The sequence below is a fragment of the Haliaeetus leucocephalus genome, unplaced genomic scaffold (assembly GCF_000737465.1).
Source record: "Haliaeetus leucocephalus isolate CR32 unplaced genomic scaffold, Haliaeetus_leucocephalus-4.0 Scaffold555, whole genome shotgun sequence".
NCBI lineage: Eukaryota > Metazoa > Chordata > Aves > Accipitriformes > Accipitridae > Haliaeetus > Haliaeetus leucocephalus.
This window is the reverse complement of record NW_010972991.1, coordinates 7,509,345-7,525,298: the sequence shown is the minus strand read 5'-3', so window position 1 is coordinate 7,525,298 and position 15,954 is coordinate 7,509,345. Positions and strand designations below refer to the sequence as shown.

The 15,954-nt window shown below is 44.8% G+C and overlaps 1 protein-coding gene across 1 annotated transcript; it reads left to right on the top strand.

Moving 5' to 3' along the window:
• Window positions 1-2,039: 2,039 nt before the first annotated feature.
• FAM83A (family with sequence similarity 83, member A) lies at window positions 2,040-15,331 on the top strand. Its single transcript, XM_010576946.1, has 4 exons — window positions 2,040-2,537; window positions 5,448-5,615; window positions 7,111-7,235; window positions 12,294-15,331. The coding sequence occupies exons 1-4, from the start codon at window positions 2,055-2,057 to the stop codon at window positions 12,838-12,840; spliced, it is 1,323 nt and encodes a 440-aa protein (XP_010575248.1). The 5' UTR covers window positions 2,040-2,054; the 3' UTR covers window positions 12,841-15,331.
• The last annotated feature ends 623 nt before the right edge of the window (window positions 15,332-15,954 follow it).

Sequence of the window (15,954 nt, the reverse complement as noted above, 5' to 3'; positions counted from 1 at the left end):
GAGCGGGGCCCTGTGGAGATGGTGCGGGGCTTTGTGGTGACCGTGGAGCTCCGGGGTGACCGTGTGGGGTCCTGTGGTGGCCACGTGGGACGTGGGGAGTGACCGTGTGGGACCCCAGGGTGACAGCGGGGCTTCCCTGGGGTGACGCTGCGTGGCCCCGTGGTGACAACCTCGGGTGGCCTGTGTGGGGCCCTGCTGTGACCGTGATGTGGGACATCGGGGTGACCGTGTGGGACCCGAGGCGACAGCGCTGGCCCTGGCCAAGGCGGGGGGTAACAGCCCTGCTGCGGGTAGGCCCTGGTTGGCGTTGACAGGGCGCGATCTTACACGTCAGGTTAATTAGGCGGCATCATTTTCGGCATAATTGCGCGGAACAGGTCAGTAGATAATTAGTGACTTTTTGCCGCGTCTGACAGCTGCGGGCGGATGTTGGGGGTGGGGGGAGGGACGGGATAGTTTTTAAAATCACGCCAGGAGCTCAGGGACGGGCCTCACCACCACCTCTCCTTGTCCCCCAGTGGGTGTTTCCAGCCCTTTGTGGCTACGGGATTAAAATCCGAACCATTTCATACCCTTTTCTCTTTTCATATATATATATATATATGTTTGTGTCATCCTCACATATAATTACTTTTTCCCCCCCATAAGGCATCTGACATAGACCCAGAATCTGGGAAGCTACCCTGGAAAAACTGGGCCTGTGTCACTCCAAGTGGCCCTGAAGATGTCCATGCTCCGGAGCACATTGGTCAGAGTGGCAGGAGCCTTTCCCTGCTCAGATGTGCTCTCAGCAGCCCATACCCCTGTGCAAAAGCCCAGACTGGCATGTCCCCTCGATCCTCCACTCCCCTCTGGAGCCATGACATGCTGGTGCACTGATAGAGAGCTATGCAGGGCGAGGGCAAACCCAGCCTGTGTGAGAAAACTGTGTCACACGTGCCTCTGTGTAAAAGTATGCATACAGGTATTTATGGCGTACCTCAGGCAGGGTGCCTTCCCACCCTGCCTCTCCTTGCCCCCGCGCAGTCATACCAGTTGGCCTGGCTCCCTGGAGGCACTGCGCCTTTCACCCCGCTGCGAACCTCTGCCTCTGTCCTGCTAATGACACAGCAGCTGAGCTGCCACGGGGACAACGTGACTCCAGAAGCTGCAGCCTGGGAAAAAAAAAAAAAACAAAACAAACAAAAAAAAACCCAACCAAACAGCCCTAAATGTGCACAATCAAGTGATGAGTGTTTGTATTTCTGATGCTTTGAGGCCAGCTCACAACCCTCCCTCCACATAATATTCAGGATGTTTGGGAAGGGGTATTTTTCTTTTAATAGGATGGCGTAGTCACAAAGCTTTAAAGAAATAAATGAGTGAATCGTCTATGGTAATAGCAACATACTATGAATGGGGCACAGTGACGAAGTTCAAGTCTATTTTTAAGCCTGCCTGGCAGCATGTGGGTCCAGACAAGAGTCCGTGACCCTTTCTGCTGTTCTGAAGCTAGGGACATGGCTGATGTCTCTCTCCCAGTTCAACGTCAGTGTTGTTTTTGCTCCCTAACGAATACTATGGGAAGACAGAGAAGCCTCAAGCTGTTTTGAAGATTGTGCAACGATGCTTGGGAGCCTACCTGCTTTTGCTTGAGTGCTTTCTTCCCTCACATTTCACAGGATGCAACAGGAAGGGAAATACAACCGAATCCGACGGCCCTGGTAATTGGACTCGAGTCCTTCGTATGCCCTGGGGGTGAGGTGGGTGCCTCTCAGATAAGCAATCTAATCAGCTTTGCACTTGTGTTCCATCTGGAAACAGATTGTTGCTGAAGTACACCACCACCTGAGAAGCAAGCTTTGGGTTTTTTTTGAAGATAATTGTACCAACAAAATCAGGGAGTGTGAATTTGCCTGAGGTAATAAGATCTCTTTATTTTTATTCATAGTTAATTCGTTCAGCTGAGGCGATTTCACGCCAGAATGCAGTCTCCGAACAAGGATGATTACGCTGCCTGCGCCACGCAAATGCATGGTGCCTGCCTGGCAGATCGACTGCTGCGACAGAGAGCCATGAGCCACTCCAGACACATGGGCAAGATAAGGAAAAGGCTGGAGGATATCAAGAACCAGTCCCAGAAGCTGACAAAAGCGGATTTCAGCCACAACGAAAGCATAAGGTTGGCCACCGACGCCTTCCTGGACGGTGGGACAGACTCTTACCTCCAAACTTTAAGCAAAGAAGGCGAGGTGGATTTCCTCTCCTCAGTGGAAGCTCAGTATATAAAGGATAACACCAGGGAGTCCTATTATGCGCAGGAGTCCCTGGCTGCCGACGGGGCGACTGCACCAAAGCAGAACGATACCGGGTCACTCCCTTCAGGGACCTACTTCCCCACCATTTCTGACAGCAGTGAGCCAGCTCTGCTGCACACATGGATTACAGCAGAGAAGCCCTATTTAAAGGAAAAATCCACTGCTACTGTGTATTTCCAAACAGAGAAGAACAGCAACATTAGAGACATCATACGCCGGTACATCAACAAGACCACTCAGGTACGGGGAGAGAATTGCTGTTCCTCTGCACTCGGTTGTCTTCCTGCTCTTAAAAAGATCAGCTAAACGTGGTATTTGATCCGAGCCGGCCTTGTGTGTTGCAGTGTAGCTTTGTTCAAGAAAGGGGCTGTAAAGAGCCCATTGTTGAACACAGGCATTCCTTTTTTGTTTTTGGTACTCACTCCAACACCTTTTTATGTTGGTGACTTAAAAAAAAAAGCATTCCCTCTTCTTTTAAACTCCCATTAACCCAGCAGAGCAAATGTGCCATAGAAAGGGCAGCTGGGCTCTGTCCCTTCTCATGCATCACCAGCAGGATGATTTGCTCTGTTCAGACCATTGCACCGGTAACAAGAATTAAGCTAAAGCGAGCTCTGAGCTATTAGCAATTGTTTCAGGGTATTCGTGGGAGATGTGGGTGAAGGGGAGCCCAGAGAAGGGCATGTGTGTCTGGTGTGCCAGCAGCTGTCCACAGAGGAAGGAAATTATTCAGAAAAAAGACCTTTCATCCCTAATACATTGTCAGTATCACTAAAAATGCCACGTGGGTTCCATATGGAGACGCTGCAGCATAACTTGGCACGTGAGAAAGGTGCGGATGATGCCCCTGACAACAGACAAAGTGATAAGGGGGCCGCAGAGAGGTGCCAGCCACAAGCCAGTCTGCCCGTGCACTGGGAAACCAGAAGCTGAGCAGCTGGAGGGGGACAAAAAGCCTCTGTCGTGTGTTCTGGCAGCTCTCCTGTTTTCCTGGAAAAAAAATATTTGACATTTCAGTGCTGTGTTTACCATCGTCCGGTAGTTTTCCCCTTGTATAAACTTGAGACGCCACTAGCAGTTTCACAGGGGAACAATCAGGAACAATACCAGGCTGCAGTGCCTGCTGTGCAGCACAGGCTGCAAAGCCCACTGGAGTTACGGACTTTTGCTTTATTATTCTCCTGCAAGTGCTGGGCCTGACAACACTGAGTGTAATGGCAGGGGAGAAGAATCCCCGTTGGCAACTGCCCTGTCAAAGGCTACAGGTGCTCAGCACATCAGGGGAATTATAGATCAGTCGTTCTAAGTTGGCGGCATCAGAAAGATTCAGTAACAGAAGAAATGTCTCTGATTGATAGTAAAATAAGCATCAGTAAAGTATCAACCCAGGCCAATTTTCTGTCTCAAGAGGAGAAAATTTGTAGGGGAAAAAGTGGGAAATGTAATATAAATCCATGGTTCACATGACCTTCTTAACCATCTAATTTACATTACAAGAGGGTGCTGGAGCAACACTTACACACAGTATAAATTTGGCAACTGCTTTTTGAGTACAGTTTTTCAACGACAGCATTTATTAATTAGTATTTGATAAGGTTCGATCCTGGATAGCCTAGTATGTGATATATCCATTAACAACTTAAACAACAGAAAAATGACTGTGTTTGTAGATTAAGCCAGACTGCAGAGGATTGGCATGTAGTACTGTAATCTTAACACATTTTTGGGATAGGTGCAAATCATAAAATGAAATTTGGGCAAAAGAAGCGACAAATACTGCAAGTAAGAGAGGAAAGTCAGGTACAGAAATACAAATTGGGAACAGCTGATGAAAAAGCAGTACTAGAGAGTGGTCTGGAGCTACGGTGAGGCTGGATGCATATTGTGCCATTTAAAAAGACCAGGTGAGTTAACAGTAAGAGTGGATGTGACATACTGGACAAAATTGTGACACGTAGCACTGGCGAGGCCCTTTCTGAAACACCATGCTTTGGCAGCAGAACGAAGGTGTGGGATCCTCACTGCTCTGCAAATAATTTGGCTTGCCTGAACAGGATGCTGGCTGTGCAGGATGTGCTTAGTCTTGTAGGATTTCCTTGTGGGGGTGAAGGGAATAAGCTCGCTGGTAAGTGTGGGCACAGGCTTTGGAGTAAGATTTAGTGCAAGTTGGAAGCAATTGGTAAGACAGATCTGCAGAGATACTGTAAAGTTTGTTTTGATTGAAGATGATATCCTGTGAGTGCAATTAACAAGGGTTGCCTTTCTAGTCAATGGAGATATAGGCACCTTCTGAAGATAAATCAGGTATTAGCTGGGCGGAATTGCCCTGCGGAGATGACCCTTTCCATGAACAACAGCAGACGTCAGTGAAGACCAGCACCTTCATGAGGCTGTGCCCAATGCTGAGCATAGGGGCTAGACTATGGAAGTGGTTTTATATCACATTTACAGTTCCTTGATCCACACTGGCTGGAGGCTGTGCATTTAAGTAGCTGTTGGGGCTTTTATGCCCAGTCCTGAGACTTTTATACACTGTCCTGCCAGTTGTGAGTTGGGAAGCATGGTTGTATGGTTAAATTGAAACAATTAGTTTATAAATTGTTACTGAAAAACCCCAAACAGATGTAGCTGTTGGAGTCTGTTGCCCCACCACCACCACCAGTGAGGATTTAAAGCCAGGACCGTTCCAGGTGTAAGTCATAACAGAGAAAGCGTCATCCAGTGATTCTTGCTAAATGCATGTGACTTATGAAAGCTAGTCAGCCATTTGGCAAGGGCTGCGGTCTCTTATTTTAGCTGCATCCTTATTATTCTGTGATTAGCACTTCAATGTATTTCCTAGTGCTGAAATCTCACCTACAAATTCACAGGTCATTTTGTGTTTTATGATTAAAAGAGCTTAACTGAAGTGCGTATGTTGCATGTTATATTGGCTTTATATGAGCAATAAAACAATGAAGCAATATGTGTCTCATCGATTTACTGATTCAGGAACTTACGGAGAAAACCAGAAGAAATATCCACATATATGTCCAAAGATTTGTGTTTGTTAGAATATTTTTTTTAAAACAAACTACATTTCAGTGGCCTCACAGGCAACCTTAAGTTACGTAAATTGACTCTGGTAATGCCTCTGCTTTTTTCCCCTAGGTGCTAGCTATCGTGATGGATGTGTTCACAGACACTGAGATTCTTTGTGACCTCCTGGAGGCAGCTAACAAGCGCATGGTGTTTGTCTACCTGTTACTCGATCATGGCAATATAAATCTCTTCTCGGAGATGTGCGACAAGTTGCAAATTGCTGAGGATCTCTTCAAGGTACTGTGGCTCTGTGAAGCTGTTAGGCTCAGATTTGTATGCCTAACTTTAGGCACTGTGAGCTAGAAGCATGGTTATGCTAGGGTCAGTCTACCTTGTAATTAAAAGGGAGTGAGAGATTTCCAGAGGTAGTGTTATTGCACCTAATTCTCCTCTGAAGATGCCTACATTTTTCCATGGATGTTACAGGAAGTTAAGGCATTTCCATTACGTCCTTAGATGAAACTAATCTGGGCCCTGAAGTCTTAAAACAGAGTTAAGTCAAGTCCCGTAGTAGAGTTGTCCAACATAAGCATTACAATTGCTTCTGTTTGATAACTCCACAGCAGCTGTGGTCTGGCAGCCATGGGTAGCAGGCACATGAAACTTTTTCATGGCAATACCTTGGTTGCAGTAAGTGGTTTCTGATAAAACCTGTTGTTAAAGCTCTGTTTTAAAGATAATGCCTCAAATTTAGCTGGCTGTTAGCTTAGCCCACCTTCATCTCTGCCGGAGGGAACTGACCTTAAAAATAACCTCCTAGGGACCATTTCACTTGTTGCTTGAGATGCTGTAGGGCACCTGTGGCACCTTCGTGGGGATGGCTGCTACTGCAGACACAACAGCCTCCTGGAATGGCAGCTGGAGGGCAGGCAGGAGACATGCACCAGACACCTGTGTTTCAGCAGCTGAATTCCACCCCAAATGTATAAAGAAACTCAAATTAATAGAACATGCTTATAACAGTGTTTGCATGTCTGTAAATCCCTGCTCCTTAGGAAGAACAAGCCTGTGCTATTTATTCTAAGTATGTTGCTACAATGCACAGGCTTCGACAATGTGTGAGCCAGATCCTTGGTGCCTCTCATTTTCTAAGGCCTTGATTCTGCAAAGGGTGTGTATGGACAGCAGAGTCAGGTGTGGGTGCCTGGCCTGCCTTAAATGCACTTGCTCAGGTACAAGGACAGTGCAGAGCATCACATGGGCCAAATTGACCTGCTTCTCCACTCACACATGTATTTGCATCTGATTCTGCAGGACAGCATTCGTCTGGGCAGCATGTATGCACTTGCAGGCCCAGATGGATTGGAAGAGCAGAGGTTTTGCCCTGCTGGATTGTGCCATAGCCAGCGTAAAACAAGAGAGCTTACAGCTAGAGGAAATTGTTGCTGGGGTGTCAGCGGAGGTAACAGACGGCTCTCAGCTATGGACACATCTCACACTCATTTTGGTTGGGGTAGCATCAGTTATCGTTACACAGCACAGCTCCATCTGCATGACTTTCCATGCAGGTTTATATCCCCATTGAAACAAGTAACCTTGTGGCAGGTGAGAGACCTTGGCTAAGTTTCCTCTAGCCCCAAACCTTCAAATGTAACATTGGAGAGTCTATGAAGAAGTCATAATAAACACTGGGGAAGTGAAGAGCTAAAGGCAGTGAGGGGAAAGGGCCCTTTCCTTCTGATTTTTAATTATGAAAAAATTCACTCTGTTCTTTTTTTTTTTTTCTTTACAGAATATTTCAGTCCGCAGTGTTACTGGAGAGGTTTACTGTGCCAAATCAGGCAGGAAATTTTCAGGACAAATACAGGAAAAATTTCTTATCTCTGACTGGAGATATGTGCTCTCTGGATCTTACAGGTGAGATAAGCCATTGCAGCTCATGTCCAGGTGCTCTTTTATGATTTTTAATATTACTTCACAAAGAAGTGCCATGGAAATTTTTGTACAGGTGAGAAGGGTTTTTTTGAACAAACCCCCCTCATGTTTTCAAATATGTGCCATTTTTCAGTAATCCACTTAACTTGCTTTAAGCTGATGTTAGTTCTTTATGGAGTGTGGTATTTAATTTAAATGTTCAGAAACTAATGCAAACAACTTTGCCAGTGCAGCCCTGGAGCAGAACTAGAAATGTGTACAGCTTAATATTATGCTTTCCCTATTGTTTGGGTCCTCAGATGCTGTTATCATGAGACATGATACATTTCCATCTCCCTCGGGATCCCTTAATGTAGCATATGTCACTCAGCTTATCTGAGGATTTGTTCTCCATATGACAAGTTTAGTGATTAAAGGTAAAACAGAAATACTTCAGAGACTTCCTGTTTTTTCTTGTGTTTCATTAACAGATAGGCAGTATGCATCTACACAACTGTTGTACCTTCCCTTTTATTTCCTTTTTTGTTGTTGTTTGTGAGCTGAGTCTGTAACTTTCCACTTTTGTGCTGCTATAATTATGTCGGGTACAGGATGCAGTATCTCAACAATTGGGGTTTTAATTAAGATCCAAGATCTTCCAGTCAGGGAATTTCAGGAGACTCTGAGCTTGCATCAAATAAATGACGTTGCTGAGCCTCATGGCTATGTAGATAGCTTCACAAATGACCGAGTGTATCCTAGAAATCAAGATACAAAAAGACAAGAGGTGATTATTTAATTGAAAGGATGAGATTGTTTTTCTTAATCCCAGTTTATGGTTTGGAAGCTTAAATGCCTCTAGTCCGATAAAACTGTGCCACCAGGAAGATTACATAACTATAGTGATGAAGGTAAAGGTGAATACATGGGGTTAGTGCAGGCTGCAGGAGTTTAGCTGTCCACAGAGGCGAGCATCCAGTTTTCATTCAGCTTCCAAATGAACCATCAGACAAAAATGAGTGAACACTCAGTGTTTTTTTTTATTGGCTGCCCTGTGATTTTCTTGTTCTTTCAGTTTTTTTTCAATCCCTCATCAAAGGTGCGTAGAAATGCAACAGCAGATTTATATAGAGAGTAGAAGTGAAGGATGTGTGGGAGAAGAGGGACAGAACAAGATCTATTTTCTTTAGCCAAGAAGCTTCCTTTGGGCTTCTCTTTTCAATCCTAAAAAGAAAAAGAAAAACTCTCAAAGTCCTGCGCAGAGTCACTTCTGTCATTCTCTACTGCTGATGCAATATCTTCTAACCTGAAGAGCCTTGTCAAACTACGTAATCCCCTATCCAGCAAGCAAGCAGAGAGGGTGGTGAGGAATAAATCTATACACTATTTAACTTCAGCATGCTCAGCACCAGTTTGCAGATTCACATGGGTTCTAGCTGGTTATCAGTACATGGCATTTCTGTAGGCTTGCTAGCTCTCACTTTATTAATCTGAAAGTTTTCTGTTATCCCTAAACCTTATCTACCAGCCTCTGCAGGTGTAAACAAGAATGATGTTGAGTAAAACAGACTCAAACTCTTCTGCAGTCCATTTGCTGGAAATCAGATTGGAATAGATCTTAAAACTAATACAAAAGATCTTTAATACAACAGCAGATTTCACTTAAGTGCTGTGCTCTGCATGACTTTGTAATACTGGTGGGCGGAACAGGCTGAGGAAATAAAATAGCCCTTCCGTACATACTGCACTAAAAGGGACCCTGGCTCACTCTTTCTACTCAGAGTGTTTAGGGACAAAATATATTTGCCTAATGGGCAACAAAGAGGACTGAAGCTGGCAACTAGTTAGCGGCAAAGGAACCACCACTGAGTCTGTGGCATCTCCTGCTCTGGAGTGGTTTTTAAAACCACGTTAAAAAGCCATTGCTTGGGTTAGCGTGGATAAGTGTGGTCCTGCTGCACAGGGCACACTGGAGCTGAGAAGCTTCTGAAGGCTGTTTAACCCACGTGCCTGCACAAGTGCAGGCATGAGCAAGTGTTTTAAGTTACAGTTTTCCTTTCAATTTTTATTGCCAAAGTCTATGGTGTGAGGTTAGGATGCAGTATTTCTTTTTGCTGTCTCTCTGTTACTCTACCCCATCCTATGATAACTATGTTATTCCTTTTTTTTAAAAAAGAATTTTAAGTTAGGTAGTGCATGAACTCAGTGCTCCTAAAGAAGGCAAAATGAAAACAGCAGAAAGAATAGACCGTGATCCTCAGGGGCAGCTGCGTACCTCCCTGGCTGCCATTCTGAAAGCCACCAGCCTCTTCAGAGCCAGCGTCTAACATCTAACACTGGGGTGCTTTGCTGAGAGTATCCGTTCAGGTGGGGCAGGTTCCTCATACAGAGGTTATCCCACCAGCGAGCAACACTAACATGTAGGTTAATTCAAACCCGAGCTCAGGTGAAAAATCCAGTCCTTCCATTTCAGATTAAATGTGCGTAATGCTGCATGTTACTGTAGTGCTGTAAATACAAGGGATGAGAGCATCTCTAATGAACTGCAGCTGCAGTAATGCAGAGGGTACACTCAGAAAGAAACAAGTCCAGTGCAGACTGGGCAGGAGAGGCGGGTTTTGATTCAGACAATCATAAATGAGAGGATCCAGAACAGGACATGGGGCTTGGGACAAAGCCCTGGAAAGACAGCTGAGAAGTAGCTATCAATGACTGAATTTGTGATACAGCTTCGTCCCCAAGCTAGGCAGTAATTCTTTGTGCTTTCTCTTCTTTCTGATGTACTTCACTCAAAAAGGCCTGGTAGAAAAATGATCCTTCTGGGCAGATAGTGACAGTAACAGAACTCTCTGAGCCTTTCCCAAAAGAGCACTTGGAATTGTAAACTAAGGAGCAAAACAGGGCCTGAAACCTAAACAATGAATTTCCTCTTAGAATGAAGCTAATGAAAACCTGTTAAGTCTTTATGTCTAGTTCTGCTTTGTTCTTCAGCAAAGTGCACAGAATGTAAATTGCTGTGACTCACTACGTGAAGTCCACAAATGTTTGTCTAAAATCACGCAGGTCTCACCTTGTTACTTTTCAGCTGACCCATTTGCCATCAGTTTATGGAGAATCTTTGGGCTATTAATTGGATCCAACTTTCTCTGCTTACAAGGGTTACAGATAAGATCGATGAACCAGAAATGAGTATCTGTCCGTCGGGTACTGCAGGAAGTTACGTGTGGGAGTAAATTATCAAAATTGGGTGCAACAGTTTTTTCCTCTGATTTTATTGGGTTTTTAAAAGCCATTTGTAAGTGTAATTGATTTTTTTTCTCTAAATTTTCTTTTATAAACTAGATATATCTCTAGCACATAAAGTATAAACCTGACACTCCACACCTCAGCCCTTTCATGAGTTTGTAACCTTCAGCATAGATATCCCAGACTAATTGCGTGGTTTTGTGTTTGTTCCTGGCTTATTATCTCCTTAACAGTTAGATGAAGGACATGCGAAGGTTTAGAGAGCGCTTCTTAGTGAATAAAGGCAATGTTGAGCTAGCACAGCAGATGCTACCCACACAGCAGGGAGTTAGCTTGCTGTGCTGTTTACCTCGGCTCCCAAGGTTTTGTCCGTATTTAGAATGATTTGAACAAAGTAGATGAGAAGTGCCTGTATTCTGGTAACTTACTGTATATTTTCATGTCCAATCATAAAATGTACAGTATATATTGTAGGGTTGCCTGGTGGCATTGAACTAGTGATTTCTTCACTCCTCCCCTTGCTCCTGAAGCAACAGTATAAAACCACTCTATGCCCCAAACCCAACCCTCTTTAAGAATGCTCCAAACAGGCAGATGCAAATTGTCTGTCTTTATTCCCTTAGCATCAGCTCAGGCTGTCAGTCCCACTGAGTTTCACAGGAGTTTTGCCAAAACATGACAAGAACAAGATTTAAAGTGCACACACCTACAGCCAAATCTGCCTCTCAGCAATCCTTGTGCACATCCAGCGTAGCTAATAAAGTCACGCAGGAATAACCATGGCAGAGTTTTGCCAACACAGAATAACCTCAGGTTCAAGTCCAACACTGCTCTGTATCCTCTGCTGCACAGCTTGAGCCCTGGTCAGCTCAGGGAGTAATTACATTTCATTCTCTCAACTGTGCTCATTTTATTGATGATGATGATGATGCTCAGACAAGGCAGGCTGCACAGCACAATCAAGATGGCTTGTGGTTCTGTAAAAGAGCACAAATTTATGTTTGCTGAGTGGATTAAGGAAGCACACAAAAGAAAAATCATTTAAGAACTATGGGGTATCCTAAGGTGTGTCTCTGGATTACCAGAATGAAAACTATTTCAAGTGTTTCTCCCTTACTTTATAGCAACGTGGTATTTTTATTTTTGGAAAGGCTGTAGGAAATATTTATAATTTAATTTTCTCTGTAATGAAGAAAATAAGCATTTGTCAGGTGTGGCAATTTGTTTAGTGGGAGTGGGATGTGACAGGTTGGCTTTTTATGTGTTTCTCTTGACCAATGCAGGAAAAGTGTGGCAAAATAAAAACAAAGGATGGTTATTTTTCACTAGTCTTTCTAATGTCAGTTCTGAGTAAGTGAGAGTTACCAACTGGCGCAGCATTCTGCAGGGAAGGTACAATTTATGTGTGTGCAGACAAGACGTGGCAAGACCTGAATTTAAGCATTGTGCATGAAAGAGAGATACCCAAAAGAGGGGTCTAAACTCTTTTCCATGGAACAGATGCCCAAACCTTGGGTATTGTATCTGACATTTAGTCCTGCAGTGGATCTGGATCACCGCTCCCTTTAGGAGATTGTATAACTTTACAAGGTTTCTTGAAGGTTTTAGAGGCAGCTGCAATAATAAAGCTTGATCCAAGTCAAAGAGCACTGATGTGAACTGACCTGAAATTCAACTGCGACACCATCTTCCTCCTGTGTTTAGACAAGGAACTTCAGCAGTAAAACACATTTGCCTTTCACACCACCCCTGCAGGGATGTCCAGTTCCTAATAGCTGACATTAATGCTAACCCTCACCTTGTCTCTCCTTCCAGCTTCACATGGTTATGCGGCCAGGTTCACCGCAACCTCCTCTCCAAGTTCACGGGTCAAGTTGTGGAGCTGTTTGATGAAGAGTTCCGACACCTTTACGCACTGTCCAAGCCTGTGAGGGGACCAAAGTCTCCACCACGTACCATGCCCTTCCTGTTCAGCAGGAGCTGGGCTCCCCAGCGCAGCCTTCCCTACAGCAACGAGGAAAGTGCTAACACTCTTTCTGATCCCTTCAGCAGCCTCTCAGCCGGCAGCACCCACCAGACCAAGCAAACCCCAAGAACTCTCATATTCAGCAGCAACTTCACCCCCCAGTCACCTCTCCATAGAGTTAATTCCTTCCACAGCTATGTCTCATTCACAGCCCCACCACCACAGAAGGCCATCCAGGCTAACTACTATCAGCCACACTATGTGGCCGATAACTCCGCAGTTCTGTACAACAACATGAACATTTACAGACCTATAAGACTCAGACAAGAGGAACCAAACAGGACAGGGTTAAGCTCACCCTGGAGATGCCTCCACAAAGCTAACCTGTTTGCATAATAACCACCTTGTTTTGAATTGCAAGTAAATGTAGCGAGGACCTGTTTAGCAATCGCTTGTGTACTGATGAATATAGAAATTCTGTATAATACAAAATGAGGATGATTTCAAGCCTCTTGTTTTGTTTTGCTGCTTATGGATGCTTCGTTTCCCTAATTAAAAAGCCAAGCCTGCTAACATGTAAACCTTGAGTGCATCATGATTCCAGGAAGAATGCATCTAAATAATGCTGCTCACAGTGCAACACTGCTGCTGCCTATCACCTGCCCTTGGTAGCATATTTGTGTAGCAGTAGATTTAGGTGGTTAACTGTTTTTCATACGGCCAGGCACCTGAAAGTGGGGTAAGTCACAGTTTATTACTATGCATTTTATGCACTTGCATAAGGGGACTGAAGGCTGCTATTTATGTGCCAAACTGAGGCGATGCTGGCAGCAGCAGTCTACCTTCATGCTGTTATCGCACCTTAATCGTGATTTAGGAGGACTCCTTTAGGGCTGACGGGGAAGCACAGTTTCTACCACTGCACTGTCTCAGAGCTGTCTGCTTGAGGTGCACAGCAAGGACATCTGTTCCCAAGGTTTCTCGGAAGGGACCTGCTAACCATGACATGGACTGAGACCGACAATTCAGGTTATGGAGGACATCTTGCAGCCACCGTATACTCACTTCCACTCATTAGCAACATGGGTGCCTTCCAGCACACTTTGTTACAAACCTCCGATCCCACCAGCTCAGAGCAATTTTCCTTACTGCAGAGCAGCCGTGTAGATTCAGACTGGAAAATGAAGCTGAGTAAAGAAGCAAAGTCCTACTATTAACACACCAGGACTGAGTTCCAATTCATTTAATAGCATGTGGATCTTAGAAATTCTCTCAGTGGACATTTGATTGAACGTTAAGTTAGAGATAACGATGCTGTATTTCAGAAGTATTTCAGAGTTCTTCAAGGTTTCTAATTTTTAAAGAGAAACTCGGTGTCTGTAGTGGCTGTCGAATACAGTTACAGAGGGAGTTACAGAGGTTCAGCAGCTTGAACCAAAACACAAAGACTTTCTGCCAAATAATCCATGAAAACGAAGGAAACTTCTGTAAGTGAAAGGCAAAAATTACTAAGAAAATTCATGAAATGAAGGATTTCCATCCAAATCCCAAAGTTACTAGATGCCTAACATCTACTGATTTATCATTAGATTATTTTTTTTACACCTGCTTTATATCATCTTTCATCTGACACCAACAGAAAACAGAAATCTAAACACATCTGCTCATCTGGTCCATTTTGCCTGACTTCTCACCTGCTCTAAAAGGAATACAATTTAATTATTTAGGCTGTGGATTATGAAAATTGTATACAGAGCAAGATCTCAGGTGAGGAAAGCTCATCCTTGGAAGAGCTATCATTTTGAAAGTATACTGGTAAAGTTCACAGAACATTGTGAAAGGTACAGGATGGACACATCCTGCTCTAGCTTTGGTGTGGCCATTTTTACCTGTGATCCCAAATTTTGGAGTCCAGAATAACAATAAACTGTTGCATATAATTGTAAATTCTGTACATAGTGACATTTTTCGGATTCCTTGGGAAGAAGGGAAAGATGATTTTCATTCCTATGACAATTCTACTTAATTATCTAAATATGGCAACCATTCAAATAAAAGAGAAGAATTTCATTAAAATCCTTTTGAGAATCATTTTGTTTTTTCATATTGTCTTGATTTGTGCACCTTAAGTCTCTTCTCTTCCAAAAGCTAAATGAATTCCATACAGTCAGAGCCCAGGTGAAGAGGAAACACATTTTGTTTCTTCTGAAATCAACAGGAACAGAATTAAACATACATGTCCCCCCAGCCTAATAAAGATTTTTCTTCTAAATTTGATTCAGTTCCCTGATCCTGTTGTGGCCCAACTGCATGTGGCACAGAGGGGGGGCTCTGGGGAGAAGTTCGTAGACCACTGCCTCTGAAGCCTTCATTTCCTCAGGCCATGACCCATGAAATCCATGAAGGAGCTCTTCTCATCTCTGTGGGGCAAGGTAGTTTGCCTACAGAAGTTTTGGAGAACACAGCTAATGAGACGTCGGTAAGGGACAAGCTAATAACCCAGGAGTACTGTGAGTTAAGATGAGCTGATTTCAGCCCTGGATCAGGGACACAGCTTGTGCTAGTTCAAACAACAGCTGAACTTGAACATCAAATGAATGGAATTTCAGTTTTGATGGAAAACAGAGTTTACCATTTCAGCAATGAGTTACACCAAAAATCCTAACAGGCCCTCACAAGCTTGATCACTCAGTGGTGAGGGGAACATGTGGATACAGGCAGCTGCAGAAACTACCTGTCAGGAGGTCACCCCAGGATGCTGACATACCTCATCTACCTGCTGCAAGGGAAGGGCTCGAATAAGCACTGCTACCACACAATGCACCCTCAGCAAGTTTGCAGATGACACCAAGCTGAGTGGTGCAGTTGATTCACTTGAGGGATGGGATGCCATCCAGAGGGACCTGTGCAGGCTGGAGGCCCATGTGAACCTCATGAGGTTCAACAAGGCCAAGTGCAAGGTCCTGCACCTGGGTCAGGGCAACCCCCAGTATCAATACAGGCTGGGGGATGAAGGGATTGAGAGCAGCCCTGCAGAGAAGGATTGGGGGTACTGGTGGATGAAAAGCTGGACATGAGCTGGCACTGTGCGCTCGCAGCCCAGAAAGCCAACTGTGTCCTGGGCTGCATAACAATAATCGTGGCCAGCAGGTCGAGGGAGGTGATTCTGCCCCTCTGCTCTGCTCTGGCGAGACCCCACCTGCAGTACTGCGTCCAGCTCTGGGGACAGTCCCTACAAAGGCCCCTAATTACCCTCCAGAGCGCCCCCGGGCCTTATCTGGGCTTTGCTGGGGCCCGTTGGAGGCACTGTTGGGCTTCCTTACCTTCCAGTTGCTGACTGTTGGCCCTGCTATCCCAGCATCAGAGCAGCGAGGGAGCAATCCGCTCACCTGGCTGGCGGCTGTCATCTTTCCGCATCTCTCCAAGTTCTGACGACGCGGTCAGGGGCCAGGTGGTTTCCGCCTCCTGCCTGATTTCTCTCACTCCTGCCTCCCATTTCTTTGCTGAAGG